Raw genomic sequence first — 17062 nt, forward strand, 5'->3', positions numbered from 1 at the left:
TATAACAGAACTGCCAAAGATAAGGGACCCAGCTGCAAAACCAAAAGAGAGGGTATAAACTTTCTGTATAGGTACTTGGGTGGCAACCACGTACAGGGTGGAGGTGGAAACGCTGTCAGCTGGAAGAACTATATTAGTCCAGTTGACATAGGTAACTATGTTTTACTGCTCTGTGGTAACTAAAAGGTATTTTGTTGTGGCATTCAAGTATTATAATTAATGTGCATTTTTGTTATGCTTAGTGTGGGAAGGACAGCTGGTAATCTAAGTCAGACCGACTAAAGTAAACTGTAGGCGTCACTTACCCCAAACAAACTAGATAGAGGTTTATAATATCGATAACTGGTAATCCTAGTCCCATGGCTTGGTGAACTGTTGGTTATTTGAATATAATAGGTTTGAGAAAGACAGCTCGTAATCTAAAGTCAGTTATAATATCTCTAACTGATAATCCTAGTCACATGGCCTGGTAAATTGTATGTCCTTTGAATATTGGATGTAGGGAAGACTGAGGATAATAATTAATTATTCTAAGGTTGGTTACTGTTTTAACTGTGAGGGGTAACTGTAGCCTTAATTGCCAAGTGATTAAGTTTACGTGTGGTGCTCAGCCTAGAGGTGGAGTGACACCGGTTGTAACAGGCCATGTAAGTGCTGGAACCCTTACCTGGTATTCTATAATACATATTTGAAACTAAACTTGTGTTTGTTGTGAATTTAACCGTGGCTAATAGTAAATATATACATACGATCTTGTTCCCTGAATACCCCTAGAGTCAAGCCACTCGGGGAGAAAACTACCCGATACAGGGGGATCTATATGTATAGGTTGGGATATTGGGAGAAATTTTGTTACACCCGTTGCGGGTTTTTAATTCTGTTGCGGGGAACTGAGTGTGTAGCAGTCGCCGGTAACGGCGTTGGAAGCTCCGTGACATTCAGAATGATGATTGTTGGTAAATATTGATTGTGCATCTTACGTCCCACCCTCCTCGAATGTCATCAACAATGTTTCAACTGATATGATATGATGACGGTGTATTGGTATTTGCATTAAACTACAAGAACAATCAGGTGTCAAGCCTCGTAATTATTACACAAAATATATTAACAACTGTCTGGATAAATAACACCCTCCCAACGTGATAGGGTGTCCTCCGCCGAACGGTAATAAAGACGCGTGAATTTTGGGCCAGATTTCAACGATTCCACAAATTAACTCTTACGTGCTAATTTGCAGACCAATTGTTTGCTGGTACGAAAATATCTTTGTGTTTTCAGGTTCACAAATATAAGTCTATTGTTTGAGAAACACATTAATTTTAACACCATGGCATGGACAACTAGAAAATAGTTTACCACATTATTTATTGTTTGTCGCTTGTGCTACATAACAGGTCAATTCCGTTGTCGCATGTTTGGGGTAAAAATGCACTGAAAACGACCATTGGGTCTGAATTTACCTGGGCCCCGTTCCATGAAGAGATTGTAGCCCTAACATCACCTTGTAGCCCTAATATCTATATATGTATATATATATATATATATATCTATATATCTATATATGTATATATATATATCTATATAGGGGTGGTCGTTATGTGGGGTTTTATTGTGCATATTAATTCAAAGCTTATGATCTACTGGACTACATGGCATGCATTAATGCAGGATGTCCACTAAACATCTATGACTTAATCATCACTAAGTGACCATAATCCAATTTGCCTTGCTGCTTCTCATAAAATATTCCAATTTTTTAAGTTTTCTTTTTCACAAGAACACGTCGAATGTCTGTCACCTGTTTGCTAGTTTTATGAGCCCAAGATGTTCCAATTCTAAACATTGTGTGTGTGTGTGTGTGTGTGTGTATTCATGTATACTATGAAACGAGTTTGGGAATTTTAAGAAGTACATAATCTTATTGACTTACTGCGTGGGTGAAACCTACACACATTTATTTAGTCCCTGGACGAGTATTCGGAAACTAAATGAAAACAAAATCTGGTGGCGGAATCGTCCCAGAATGAATCGTGGTAATGTACGAATCGCCCAGAGCCATCAACAGAGTCGTAAATACTGGTGGGGGGGGGGGGGGGGGGGGGGTATATTCACATAACGGATAGGGACCACTCACACGGAGTATCCTCCACTCTATAAATATAAGAACCATTTCTGGGAGTCAGAGTATGAGGCAATGACCGCTATACAAGAACGCACTATAGTGGTGATAACATTGATATATGTATCCTGACATCTAGCTCACCCCACCCCTCCAAATACAATATGTACATATAAACACAAATGCAAATACCGTATGTATTCACTGCGTGGGCGAATCATAAGCACATTTAGTTTAGTCCTTAGCCCAAATATTTGGTAAATAAATGGGAAAAAACCCTCATTTTGGGGCCGAATTCTTCACCAGAATGATTTTTCACGAATGGTGAGTTATAAGTAGTCGAATAAACATATTTTAGTACATAATGGATAGGGGCCAGTCATACTGGGTGTCCAACACCGTATACATATGAGAACCCTTTCTGGAAGTCCGTCTGTGAGGTAAAGACCGCCATACAAGAACGCACTACAGTGGTAAAAAAAAATGTATGCAATCGTCAATACGTTCACATCTCCCTCAACACAACGTGGACACCTTACAACGGACGAAGAACCTGCATTTATTTTGTGTTATCATATTTGAAGAAAAATACTGAAACGATCTACTGGTCATTAATTTTGTTCAGAATGCTTACTGTTAACGGTAAACCCAGCTGCAAATACAATAATGGCACAACACGGAGAAACCATTGCTGCACGTCTTGTTGGATTCCAACAGATGGTCATGAAGTGTAAGGTTCAATCTGGTCTTCTCTCTGTCTGTCTTTCTCTGTCTGTCTGTCTGTCTCTGTCTCTCTGTTTCTGTCTCTCTCTGTCTCTCTCTCTCTCTCTCTCTCTCTCTCTCTCTCTCTCTCTCTCTCTGTCTCTGTCTCTCTCGCGCGTTCACTCTCTCTCTCTCTCTCTCTCTCTGGGTCATCAGTTGCCAATACCTTTCGGTATCGGCCATCCATGAAGCAACTTTGTCAGTTATGTGCCAAGCGAAAATTGCCGAATACAATAAATATGAGAGTTATCTCCTGTAATTTCGTGTAAAGATCGTATGGCCTAGAATGTTTTTTATGGAACGCCGAGTTTCATAAAAGGTATTTGGTATGAATTAGACCTATTTTTACACAATAAGTTAGTATCCTTCTTAGAAAATGGCCAAATCATCATGTAAATGTCATTTGACATCTACGTTATTGGCTTACAACTGCCTCGTACCTAGTGTACATTTTTACAGTAATTTACGACGATAGTAAGCTACGCCGCGTTGTGGAACAGGCTGTAGATCGTAGACAAAAATTAAGGTCGCGATGGTAGGTATTTACGGCGATAGTAGTACTAAGATAGCTTCGTGGAACGGGGCCCTGAACCGTAACATTAATCTCATCTTCGCAAGCCAAGGGACCATTCCGTATAACTATTACATTACGAAATGCAGTAGTTATACGGAATGGTATCATCTATGCTCAACTTCCTATTTATTGCAGAGTTTATTTTCGCAAGAATATATACCCACGAGATCACGTAGCGGTCGAGTGGTATCGGTTTTTTTCTTCACAAAATAAAGGAGTGCAGTAAATAGAAAGCAAAAACAACGTATGTGAAATTCTGTATTTATGACATATCTTTTTTTATGTTTTACAAAAACGGCTTTTAATTTAACGTCATAACAACACTTTGTTAAATCTATGATCAAAACTCCCTTCATGGATTTACTTAGCATTAAGAATCATACTCTGTGGCAGCCTTATATAATGTTTCAAATACGATGTGACATAATTTCTAAATCATATATGACGTCAGTAAATAAAAGGCGCTAACTTCAGTAAAAATAAAAAGAGAATTCCGCATTTAAAAGGTTCGGTCTAGATGGCACATATGTGCGATAAAAATTAAATTTATCACACGGTTTCAAAATGTCTTTATCACTGCAGTAAGAATGAATATGTAAGTAATAAAAAAAATTATTACAGGATAATACAAATGCTTATTACAAGCCAATAATGTCTCGGGTTACTGATGACACAGTCTGCAGTATTTCTTACAGTACTTTGGTCCTTCGACTCTGTCAAGACATATGGGGATATGCGTTTCATTCATCAGGGCACAGTCTCGTCCTTGTAACATGTCTCTGCAGTCGTTGGGGCCAACAGTACCTGAAATAAAGGTTTTGTTTAAAGTTATTCTGATATGGTATTCTTTTAGCCTTGTACTTTATTCAATGTTCTGTTCTATGTTTGTAGCTGGAGCTCTCGGGGTTTTTTAGCATGGTTATTACATTCAAGACTTATATAGCTTGGCCAGAGCTTTAAAAAACGTATACAGCTTTGAAAGGTTTAACCACACCACTAGAACACAATCTTTAAAGTTCAGACTTTAGTAATGTCTGATTTAGTTAAATGCAATGTATATTTTGTTGCCATGACGCTGAAATTTCCGGACATTTTTATTAACGTGAAGTAAACGAAGAAAGAAAGAAAGAAGAAAAAAGGAACAAAGAACATTTAAATAGTTAAATTATCAATGGAAATTTACATGTAAACTAAAATAATTGAAAATAAAGAAAGATCAATAAAAAAAAAAGGAAAGAAAGAAAGTAAAGAAAGAAAGAAAAGAAAATAAAGGAAAGAAAAATATAAAGCTGTATGGGGGAAATGGAGATAGATCCATTCATTTGGATCGTTTACACTTAAACGAAATTACCACAAGCTCCCTTTTCGTCGGACCAGTCACCACAGTCATTATCGCCGTCGCACAGCCAACCGTTGTCGATGCACCTGCCATTGGTACACCTGTGTTCATCGGCAGCACACGGTCCTAGAAAAGCGACACCTTAATTACAGAATAGTATTCACTGCATACTATGTAATTTACTACACGAATGGCTTAAATTCCAAAATTCACCAAAACACAGCAAGAGACAGTGGTGTAGCAAGGTGGGGGGGGGGGGAGGCAGGAATGAATCATACATACATACATACATATAATGTGGGTCCGCCCCCCCCCCCCCCCCCCCCCAAATATCCTAGCTATGTTAGTTAGTTTTGTAGTATTATTTTCTGACTCATGTTCTTGGGGTTGTTTGGCCGTATGGAAAAGTATGTGAACAGAAACGAAATCGGAAAAGGCAGGGGTCGATAAACCCGAAAGCGTTTTATCTTATGAAACAAGAATGTTAATTTACCAAAACGACAGGGGAAAAGGTTTTTGTATTGGCCTTGACCTTTAGTACAGGGGAAAAAGTCTGCATTGGCCTTGACCTTTTTTTCTTCTGTTGTTCTCTACCCCTTTCCTATCTCTCCTTTGAATTCCATTTCATTTCTTCAGGGTGCTTGTCTCTGTTGACTATCTGTGCCAACTCTCATCTGCTGTTCCTGTTGGCTTAATCTGACGACCTCGGAGTGTTCAGAAGTTGCTTCTAGCATTGTTAAGAGGTACTTGTAACTACCTACTATATTTCCCTACTGCCGGCGGTCGTTAGTTAGTGCCGTGGATCAGACAGTCTTTATTAGCGGCAGAGGACGGGGATGTCAGCTGGGTGTAGGTAAGTACACAGAGACTGTATCCGTGGAGAAATTTCAGACAGGTAGGCGATGGTGTGGACAGCTCAGAAGACAGAGTCGGAGGAAACTTACTGACATGGTCAAAACAGATTGAAATCGTTGGTGAAATTGGACATTTTAATATATACATATATTACGATAATGAGAATGATAGGCAGAGCGTGATAGATAAAAAAAGATGAAGGAATGTGTGAGTCAGCCTTGACCTTTATGATGTTGATAGATGGTCATTAACAGAAGCTGATTTCAACACAAACATTCCGATTTGATCCGACAATGAAGCTGGACGTGTCGCCGTGCTATGCCAACTTACCCCCCACACCTGGGGGGAGGGAGTTAATATCAAGATATGGAATGCTGTTGGGAGTACCGAATCGCGTACACCGGGTCACAGGCAACCGTGACTTTGTGTACGGCGACCTTGTACAACAGAAGACGGGAAGAGGAACGAGGTAGAGGAAACGTGCCTCAGGGGCGGCACAGGGGGCGGGGGACCAAAACGGGTGGCTCAGCCGCCAGTGGCGGTCCTTTCTGCCTCACCGGCCCTAGCCCGACCGGACAAGCCAGCCAATCCAGCTGAGGAAATCCAGCATGCGAAGTCTGACGAGTCAACGCCAGGAGAGGAGCTGAACATCGCCATGTGCGAGACTCCACGGCCGGCGTCTCCCGTTCCTTCACCTTCACGTTCGTTCACGTCGAGACCTCCATCCCCGGGGGACTCCGTTAAGATGAACAAGGATGTTGGTATTGCGAAACGGAAGGCCGTCACTCCCCTGAGTGACCAGCCAGCCAAAGCACGGCCTTCCGCCTCTGGCCGACGTAGGGATTTCGCCGCCTGGAGTTTCGCCGTTAGCAAGGTCAAGAACTAGTACTCTAAGTACTTGGATGGTGACACTCCACACGTGGGCTCACTGACGGAAGGCATCATGGAGGGAGCTTGCAAGCGCTTCCCCAACGGCAGTGGGGTGGCCATCCACGACACGGATCTACTAGACGGAACGCTTCGCCTAGTGGTGACGTCGCACCGAGATGGTCTGTACAGACAAGGAATTCTCTTCAAGAAAATGGACTACAACACCGTCCAGAGAGTTCTCAAGATCATCGCCGGCGCTGGTGGAGGAAACTTGTGCCACAGTTCAACGTCCGTCCTTCAAAATTTGTCTATTTTTTGTAAACAGTCCGACGCACTTTATTTTTGGATGCCCGTCTAAATTGCTCAAATCGCCTTAAAACGTTTTTCGGCCGGGCACTCTAATTTTATTTTTGGACTTTATAACTATTTTTGTCAGACATGTTAGGATGGATCAGCTATCTCATTTTGGCCTTAGGTCTTTGACCTAACTACTAAACTCCAAATTCCGTCCCCCTCCCCCTTCCTGGCCTGGACTAATCACTGGCGATGTCAGAGGTTAAACCCGAGACAGGCGTGTGCGAAACCTTCGTGGTATATGCACACGTTAAACGAGTTACTCACACTCACACTCAACACACGTGTCATATATGGTTTTCAGAAATTGGTGCGGGTTAGTTATTTCCATATCCGCGAAACCATGTCATTAGAGACACTGTCAAGGTTTTGATATTTTGATTCCCAAATTAATAATTGTATTGTACGGTCGACAGGGAGTACTTGTGTAAAAGCTCAAACACACACACACATACACACACCCTCACCCCACCCCCCACCCCCACCCCCACCTCACCCCCGAATGGAGTAATCTATGAGGCGGAAGCAGGAATATTTTCTTTGACTCTCTCGCTCTCGCTCCCAAGCATCGAGATAACCATGTTAAACATCAAATAGGCCGAGTACTCTGCCGTTCCACCAACCACTAATACACACACTACAAGACGAAACCCGAGAGCACCCCCTTTCAATAATGTTCCGGTTAAATGCGTAGGTGCTGACGGGTTTCTTGCTGTAGTGTGTGTGTTGGTGATTAATATGTCGTTAGATAGTGCTGTGGGTCAGACCAGCTTTATTAGCGCCAGAGGACGAGGATGCTATGTGGGTGTAGGGAATTACACAGAGACCCGAGGAGGACGTTGAGACAGGTAGGCGATGGTGTGGACAGCTCAGAAGACAGATTCGGAGGAAACTGACAGCCAGAGGGTACATATGATTGATGCTTTGGTGATTTCAAGTCTTACTACGAACTGCTACCTACCACAGTTTGTCTCGTCCGATCCGTCATCACAGTCGGTGTCCCCGTCACACTTCCACGCCTTGTTCACGCACTTGCCGGTACCGTTGCAGCGAATCTGTGTGCGGTGACAGCCCTCCGTGGCTAAAATGTTACAAATAGGTACAGGAATGGCTATATGACAGTTCCTATTATGATCACAAGTAGCTGGAGTAACCCCTAGCCCTCACGTTTGTTTATATGTCTCCCCTAATTATAAACAAAGGAGAGGGCTAGAGGTCACATGAGCTAGATTACAAGCTGCTAACATCAGAACCCAATTGTACAAAAACATAGTTACAATAACTCTATAGTCCGTCCCATCCTAATACATTGTTTTTGTAAATAAGTTCAGTTTGGTTTGACGTAAGAAGGAAAGTGAAAGTGTTTAGGCAATAACAAAAACATACTATTTTTTAATGGAATTAAAAAAAAAAAATAATTTCATAGTATAAAAAAGGCATTCCACGTCAGAAGGACTATAGGTCAGTCTGATATTTTCATTTTAATTATATTTGTGCACAAATACAAAATGAAATTTAGATTTGATTATGTATGGATATCTTTGATTGTTCTAAATCAAGTTTCAACATTATGTTTTTAATTATATTTTGTCTTGATTCAATCCTTGGTTTTGAAAATTTCGTTAATCACTGGTTAAGCTAACGTTTAACTATAGTTCTGTTCAATTGTTTAGGTGGGGTTTTTTGCAAATGTTACGTTTAATTCCTATTGAATTCAATCCTTGTTTTCTTTACATTTGCATGAAAACAAACCCAAACCCCGACAGGTTTTATATACAATCCATCATCTGAAATGCACGAAGTTGACATTTTACAAAACTCTCTGTATGTTTTGAATGCAGGTTCTTTCTCCTATAAATAACTACGGCTATTTGCATGGCAAAAGATTAGGATACGAGGCCACGTGAAGGCCATTATAGCTTGTTTCCTTCAATCAAGGTTATATATGTTTTGGAATATAAAATGTGTACCAGCTTTGTCTAACCTTTTCTTTAAACATATACGTAAAAATACATGTAAACATTCTATGTACATGCAGTATATTGAATCAATTTTAGCAATACATTATTTATTTGAATTTTATTTTATAAATTATATATTTACATACCGTACCTAACCTAACACAACTGGCGTGTAGTAACAAACAAAAATCAGCTGACACAAGGTCGGGGTGTTACAGAGTCCACAGTGCTAGGTCTGATAGGCCCTCCCCTTTCCACAATTGTTTTCTTTCAATTGGGATTCCTTGTGGTCAAATCTATAGTATTTATGGTGGTGCTTGGAGGGGGGGGGGGTACTTTTGTAATGCGCAAAGCAATTTTTTAAACCGAAAAGCTATTGTTCAAACGTTTTCTGGGGATTCCACCACTTGCTCATCACCTAGACACGCCCCTGAATGTCCAAAACACGATAACATTTCTTGTACATATCAAGTCGATGGTCAATAACATATTATTTTCGAAGTATAATATATGATTGCACGTGCTGTTGTAGCATTGTGTAAACCACATGAAATACAAGTATAGAAGGGTATGTAAGTTCACAGAAAATGTTGTATTGGACATTCCATACATTATTGTTATTTGAGTAAAATTTGGGTACATCGAAAAGCATTTCAGTTGATGTAAAATCTTGTATTGAGTTTTTGATTATTTTGAAGACGAATACTTAGATATGCCGCTTATCGAATTGTCGAACGGGTTGCCGCTGCACTTAAAGTTTCGGTTTCAACAGTAAAAAGAAGTATAAAAAATCTAAACGCTACCAATCCGAGCACATAATGCATTGTTAAAGAACCTGACCGAAAACTCATCGATTTTTTTTATAAAGATGTTATTAGACGAAGAGTATACCGATTTTATAGAGAGGGCGAATTACCTACAGTACATAAGATTAATTTGGCTTTGAGGGAGGAATGCGGAATCAACATATCGATATCAACATTACGTAGAACACTTAACGACCTCGATTTTAAATATCAACATATTTCTACAACTGGGAAAGTGATTTTTGATGACGCCAATATATCAGACAGGAGACTCTCCTATCTCCATGAAGTATCCAGTTTACGAGAACAGGGGTATTTAATAGTATGTCAAGATGAGACGTGGGTGAACGTTAACCATACATCATCCCAGCACTGGTCAGATATCCATCCGGGCACAAGCACCGACAATCATCTGCCTAAATTAGACGCTACTCATCGAGTTCCTAAAACTCTGTTCGATGACTGGGATGGGAAAACGACTTATTATCTGTCATGCTGGCTGTGATAAATATGGACTGATAGATGGTTGCGACTTGGTATCTGAAGCTAAAAAAACAACAGACGGAGACTACCATCGTGAGATGAATCATGAAAATGTTATTAAATGGTTTGAAGAACAACTTATGCCTTCTTTACTAGAGCCTTCTGTCATCGTCATGGATAATGCAAGCTATTACAACAAAATAACTGACATAACATGATGTTCTACACTTAACTCCAAGAAGGACGACATACAGTCGTGGCTACGAACCAAGAAAATACCTTTTGAGAATAACATGACAAAACCAGTTCTTTATGATCTTGTGAAACGTAACAAATGTGCACTGCAGTTTGTTACTGATTATATTGCCGAACGCCATAGACACTTATGCCTAAGACTACCGCCAAGACATTCGAAACTGAATCCAATAGAACTGATTTGGGTTCAAGTAAAAGAGCACATAGCTCATCATGATGATGATGAAATGACTACGGTAAGGAAAGAACTGGCACTTGGTTTGAACTCTGTCACACCTACAAACTTCTCTGGCGCCGTTAAACATGTAATAAATATCGAAGAAGATTCCAGAAAGCAAAATAGATTTATAAGAAATAAAATATCACCTGTGATCATCTCCCTTAACTTAGACAGTGGTGAAGAAATGAGTTCGTCGAGTGATTAAGATGCTTCTCCCTACTCGTCAAACATATAACGTTCAATGCATTTATTAACTCTTTAACACTGAAGACAATTTATTCCCACGACATTCATTATCAGTCACTATCAAACAACCTGTCAACTGAACACATATAAACGTGTATTACAAAACACGGACAATCAATATAAAACCATATAAAATACACCTACAAACGAAGGCAGAGGTGGGTGTGGGTTTGGGCAGAGAGCTACGCCTCCACCAATCGCGGGTATACAATATTCTGGCCACGTGTGTGTGTGTGCAATATGTCACAATGAACATCACGAGATTAAGACCTCACACCGCACTAAAAGTGAACGTGGCCTTCAGCTGAACACTTTCCCGTGCATTAGTAAATAATAAATATTATATATTATTGATGGAACCTGACAGTCATAATGTATCAACTTATCTTATAGTTACTTTACAGTGTTTTATCCCCAATAGCACCCAGACTTATTTATTTTTGTATCAGTACATTGCATTAATGAAATAGCAGGCGCGGGTCCAGAAGTTTTTTAATAGCCGGGGCCCAAAACCCGTTGCTGCTTTTGACAGGTGGATGGGATAAGTTTTCATTTTTGTGTGTGTGTATCAAAAATAGAAGGGGAGTATCGCCTGAACCTGAATCCGCGCCTGAATTGTTTATTGACTTATGTTTCCAAATTGTTTCTTAAATATAGGTCATACTACAATATGAAGGTAGAAAAGAACATTAGTTTGAAACACACTATAGAGTATATTGTTATGAAAATAGCCGTAGTTATTTATAGGAGAAAGAACCTACATTAAAAAAATACAGAGATTTTTGTAAAATGGACATAAGTCATCTTCGTGCAGTTTAGATGATGAATTGTATTTGAAATATGTCGGGAGTTTGGGTTTATTTTCACGCGTATATAAAGAAAACAAATATTGAATAGGAATTAAACATATTATTTGCAAAAACACTTAGGGTCTAAACAATTGAACAGGACTATAGTAGTAGTTGACGCCAAGTGTCACTGAGGTTGTACACGTAGACAATAGTTGTAGCGACCCCAATCACGAGACCATTTGGGCCCCTTAGAGAGTTCAATTTGACAACCCCCCAAAACACCCAAGCAAACCAAGAGTTAAAAATATCCGGTAGATGCTAGTTAAAACATTTTTCTTTTTAACTCTCCCCCCCCCCCCCCCCATAGTATGCGTAGAATTCCATATTCAAAGTAAAGAAAAGTAACATAGCACTTAAAGAAAATGTCATACCACGTTATTAGATATAATTACTTAATGAGGTTAAAACCGGACTACGTGCCTTTAAAACTCACCACAGTTATGTTCGTCAGAGTGGTCTCCGCAGTCGTTTTCGCCGTCGCACCAGTAGGTGTCGTCAACGCAGATGCCGTTGGTACAGTGAAACTCGTCGGCATTGCACGTCATGTTTTCTATACATTGTATCAGAACATCAGTTATTAACAGAGAACAAAAATACAGAACTGTATGTGAAGGGTCCATGGGAATATAATGTCACCCTTTTGGTAAAGTGATATTTTTAAATTTTAAAGTTTACAACTTTGTAATCGAGAATATTAATATGCATGCATGCATCATTTAGTAAACTCTTAATAGCTTATTATAATTATAGGTGTTTAATTTAGTTTTTTATTGAGAACTTGTCACACACAACCTTTATCTTAGCTTAGTAACTTGTTTAACGTGTCCACACACCACTTGGGTTTCGAACACACCTATCCCAAGTCCGGCCTCCAATAGGATCGGGGGTCTGACTCGGGACAGGAATAACCTAAAAAATACGCTCAATTTTGAAATTTCGAATATTAATACCAAAAGTATAAAAAAAGAGGAAAATTGGGGTTAATAAATTTAGCTGCGCCCTTAAAGAAAAATATTAACATTCCTAACCTATATAAATTATTAATATAATATAATTTCGGCGCAAATTTAGATGGGCAGGTCTAAAATTAATAATAATTATTAAACAGTATTCATTAACGACCTTTATTATGCTGACTATGTGTTTGGACATCATAGGTTATTCCCTTGGAGTCTTCATTTGTTTTGTTGAAAGCATCTTTTATTGATTTAGTTATATCTTTCTTACTCACCCGTTGCAGAGAAGATCGTGTAATATTTTTAATTACACACGGGGATATCCTACATAATATTGGCTATGCATCAAAGCGCCCAATGAAATTAATACTATCGAAAATGATTATACTACTTAAGACGTATACATTACATTTGCAAAAGCATGCACCATATAATTGGTTTTAGGTGGACAGGACATGATAACGATTCCCCATTTGATATCCGTTTAGCGATCGCTATTAAATGTCAGATATAATAATTAGTCAAAAATACACACGGGAGAACATTATTGCTATTGCCACATAATTAATTGTTTCACAAACACACACACACACACACACACACACACACACACACACACACACACACACACACACACACAGACTGCCACAAACCAATCCGCCCCTTATCACTCTATAGTAAAAACAGTTGCCATTATACGTACGACAGTTACGTTCGTCCGTTCCATCACCGCAGTCATCATCACCGTCACATTTATATGCTGAAGTTAGGCACTTTCCGTTATCGCACTTAATTTGGTGGGCACCGGAACAATCGTTAGCTATGGAAAAAATATTTAACTGATTAACTTTATTACACTTCTGGCAAAATAAAATGATTTCTTTTGATTTGTTAGGTACATAGATCGTGGAGTTGGGTCTTATGAGCCTTTAGATCCAGTGCGAAAATTCCGCTGGTGGGCTCCTTTCTTCCTCCCTCAATAGCATGTGGAAAAAAACTATATATAACGGCCACTGAGTATCGCTTTAAAATATAGCAACATATAGTGAATGACAAAAATGTGCTAATAAATACATAACGGCTAGTGAGTTTCATTTTCCAATGTAACAAAAAGCGAAAATAAATATCAATGAATGACATGCATAACGATTAGTGAATTCGCTTTCTGATGTAGTAATGTTTACTAGTAGGGATTAGGAACTGAGCAAAATATGCTAATATATCAGTAAAGATTACTAGTAGCAAAAATGCTATTATATGATCAATGTTTACTATTTATTTGTGTTTAGATATATATATATATGTGTGTCTTTAGTTTCCTTACACACGTGATGTGTTTAGATTTAATATCTTTTTTATTATTACCCACATAATTGTTTATCATGCATATATGTATGGTTTATTTCGTTTATTTTTGTACAGTGTACATGTTATAACAGTTACGTTTCTGGGTGCGTTTTGAAGTGCAAACACGTTGGTGGCCTAGAGGCGCCAAATACGCAAATACGTATCTGTATAATTTTGGTCATGATGCAACGTTAAGACTGCTCCATTAATTTGATAAATTTAAACTTTAATTATAGTATGGCCTACTTAAAGTTTGAGTATACAATACAGACTAGAGATTTTCGAAGCTATTGTAGTGCTACGATATCGTAAATCAGTCGTGAGCTCTGACGTCACAACGACGCATGCCATGGCCTACGACGGTTTTACAATATCGTACCTGCTTTATAAACGACACTTACGACATCCAACTTCGTCCGATCCATCTGTGCAGTCGGCTTCCGTGTCACATGTCCAGTCAGCGTCGATGCATTCAGCGTTACGACATTTAAACTCCGAGTCTGAACAACCTGTGTCTGCAGTCAAAATAATGGACAACAGTTAAACATAAAACAAAAGATATTTGAGGGGAATTTCCATGTACTCTGTTAAAATGTAGGTGTTATCTTATTTGAATTATGACTAAAACTATGTAATGAAACGTACATGTAGAAGCAAAACATTAACACAGTAGGCCTACCATATTACAACCAGCACTGCATGAGCCCAGACCTTTCCCCCATCGAACACGCGTGGGACGTCATCGGATGAAGTCTTTGTCAAGATGGCGGGACGCATCCCATTGGCAAAGCGCTTGCATGGTGCGCGGTCTAGGCTAGGATCGATCCCCGTCGGTGGGGCCCATTGAGTTATTTCTCGTTCCAGACGGTGCACCACGACTGGTAGGCTATATCAAAGGTTGTGGTATGTGCGATCTTCTTTGTGGGATGATGCATACACAACATCCATTGCTACTAATGGAAAAATGTAGCGGGTTTCCTCACTAACTCTATATGTCAAATTACCAAATGTGTGACATCCAATAACCAAATATTACTAAAGCAGTGTGCTCTAGTGGTGTCGTTAAGCAAAACAGAATTTAACGTATTTGTGAACGTCAGCGCTCTATAAGAAGTTTCACAAGAGTTGAGCATTGGGCCACTGGAGGAATTAGATGTAATGCCCCAAACTACCACTGAACGTATAATCCGGAGCCGAATCAAGTGTAGTCGGTAGAATGCTCGCTTGGGAAACTTTGGTCGTAGTATCGAAGTCCCTCAGAATGCATTTCTCCATATCCCCATTAGTTCCCGACGACAGGTGTATGAAGCGCACTGGTATGTGCTGTTCTGCCTGCACATTAACGTTATTAAAGCATTAGGCATAATCCAGATTTGACCACAGTGAAGGTGCGAGTGACAAATCGAGTGTATATCCACAAGCTAAAATTTAATATACAAAGTATGTGTGTAAATAATTTGCACTGTACACAGGATGCAGTTCATTATTTTCTAAATCTCTTCTTCTTTTTTTTTTCCTTCTTTTTTTTTTGGGGGGGGGGGTGTTTTGTTTGTTTCTTCTCCTTGTACCTTTTTGCTGTTAGGTATATTGTGCTTTCGAACATCATATGAAGACAGAGAGAAAGAGAGAGAGAGAGAGAGAGAGAGAGAGAGAGAGAGAGAGAGAGAGAGAGAGAGAGAGAGAGAGAGAGAGGAGAGAGAGAGAGAGGGAGAGGGAGAGAGAGAGAGAGAGAGAGAGAGAGAGAGAGAGAGAGAGAGAGAGAGAGAGAGAGAGAGAGAGAGAGAGAGAGAGAGACAGAGAGAGAGAGAGAGAGAGAGAGAGAGAGAGAGAGAGAGAAGAAGAAGGAATATACTGCAATGTGGTGTCTACTATATACTGATACACTTTGAAAACGCCATTTGGTTTTAATGTGACACTAGACACAATATATATGACCTCTTTATAGTCCATTCCTTGACGTGGTGAGGGTCTTGTATGTCTCAGTGACCCAGAGAGCTAGGCCAGCAGGAGCTTTGGCTTCTGTTAAGGACACCCAAGCTGGACTGGTCAATGGGTAGAGGCTAGACTGATATGGACTAAGGGTGAGGTAACCCTAACAGAAACCTCGAGTGCTGAAGTCACTCTAATAGACCACAATACAGCTAATATGACTACATTTTTGCATATATATGAAGGTGTTACTATAACACGCTAAGATGTATTCCTGCATGTCAACGTGTGTTTCTGAGTTTATAGCATTGATCTTGTCATGCAATTAACACAAAATGTGAAAACACAGTATTTGGTGCAAAACTGACAAAGTGTGCAGTATGTTCACAATACTTTGCACGTGCAAACCGCACACGTTGAACGCATAAAATACACAGATTTATTATTGGATAAGTCAGTGTGAAACAATACCACGACTCAGCAATGATCAGAGGGAGCGAGCATTAGGAATGCTGATTGGTGGAATATTACAACAAAGGGTAGCTAGGAATTTTCAAGTGCACCCTTCAACAATTTCAAGGTTGAATGAGCGATATAATCTGACTGGACGTTTTCGTGACTGTCCTCGACCAGGCAAACTTCCGGTTACAATTCAGAGACAAAGATAGATTCAGGAGTCCTACGTATGCCGTTTGCAGGTGCCAAGTATTGTGAACATACTGCACACATTTTCAGTTTTACACTAAATTTTTAGTTTTCACATTTTGTGTTAATTGCATTAAAAGATCCTCGTTATAAACTCTGAAACCCACGTTGACATGCTTTAATACATCTTAGCATGTGTTATAGTAATACATTCATATATTATATACATTACATATTTGTTTAGTGTCACATTAAAACCAAATTTCGTTTTCAAAGTGTGTCAGTATATATACTGAACAAAAAAAGAAACTTCCGATTTGTACATATAGTATTTGTTGTGTTAAAGAATTCATTGTGTAATGAAATTATATAGGTAGTATTAGCCTTGAGCTGTATTATCAGGATTCATGAATTTTATCGATTATTTTTGCACTGTTAATCGTCGACAACGTGAAATTCAGTTTGCACGTACATGCATGGTTCGACA

The 17062-nt window shown here is 39.4% G+C and overlaps 1 protein-coding gene across 1 annotated transcript in view; it reads right to left on the reverse strand.

Moving 5' to 3' along the window:
* The window catches only part of LOC121368795 (sortilin-related receptor-like), a 117485-nt gene that overhangs the window by 98515 nt on the left and 1908 nt on the right, over positions 1-17062 (reverse strand). The window contains exons 2-7 of the mRNA XM_041493543.1: positions 14403-14516; positions 13358-13474; positions 12132-12248; positions 7838-7957; positions 4810-4923; positions 4122-4262 (exon numbers count right to left, since the gene is read on the reverse strand). Of these exons, the coding sequence (XP_041349477.1) occupies positions 4122-4262; positions 4810-4923; positions 7838-7957; positions 12132-12248; positions 13358-13474; positions 14403-14516 (723 nt within the window). The remainder of the gene's footprint in view (positions 1-4121; positions 4263-4809; positions 4924-7837; positions 7958-12131; positions 12249-13357; positions 13475-14402; positions 14517-17062) is intronic.

The sequence above is a fragment of the Gigantopelta aegis genome, chromosome 3, assembly GCF_016097555.1.
Source record: "Gigantopelta aegis isolate Gae_Host chromosome 3, Gae_host_genome, whole genome shotgun sequence".
Classification (NCBI taxonomy): domain Eukaryota; kingdom Metazoa; phylum Mollusca; class Gastropoda; order Neomphalida; family Peltospiridae; genus Gigantopelta; species Gigantopelta aegis.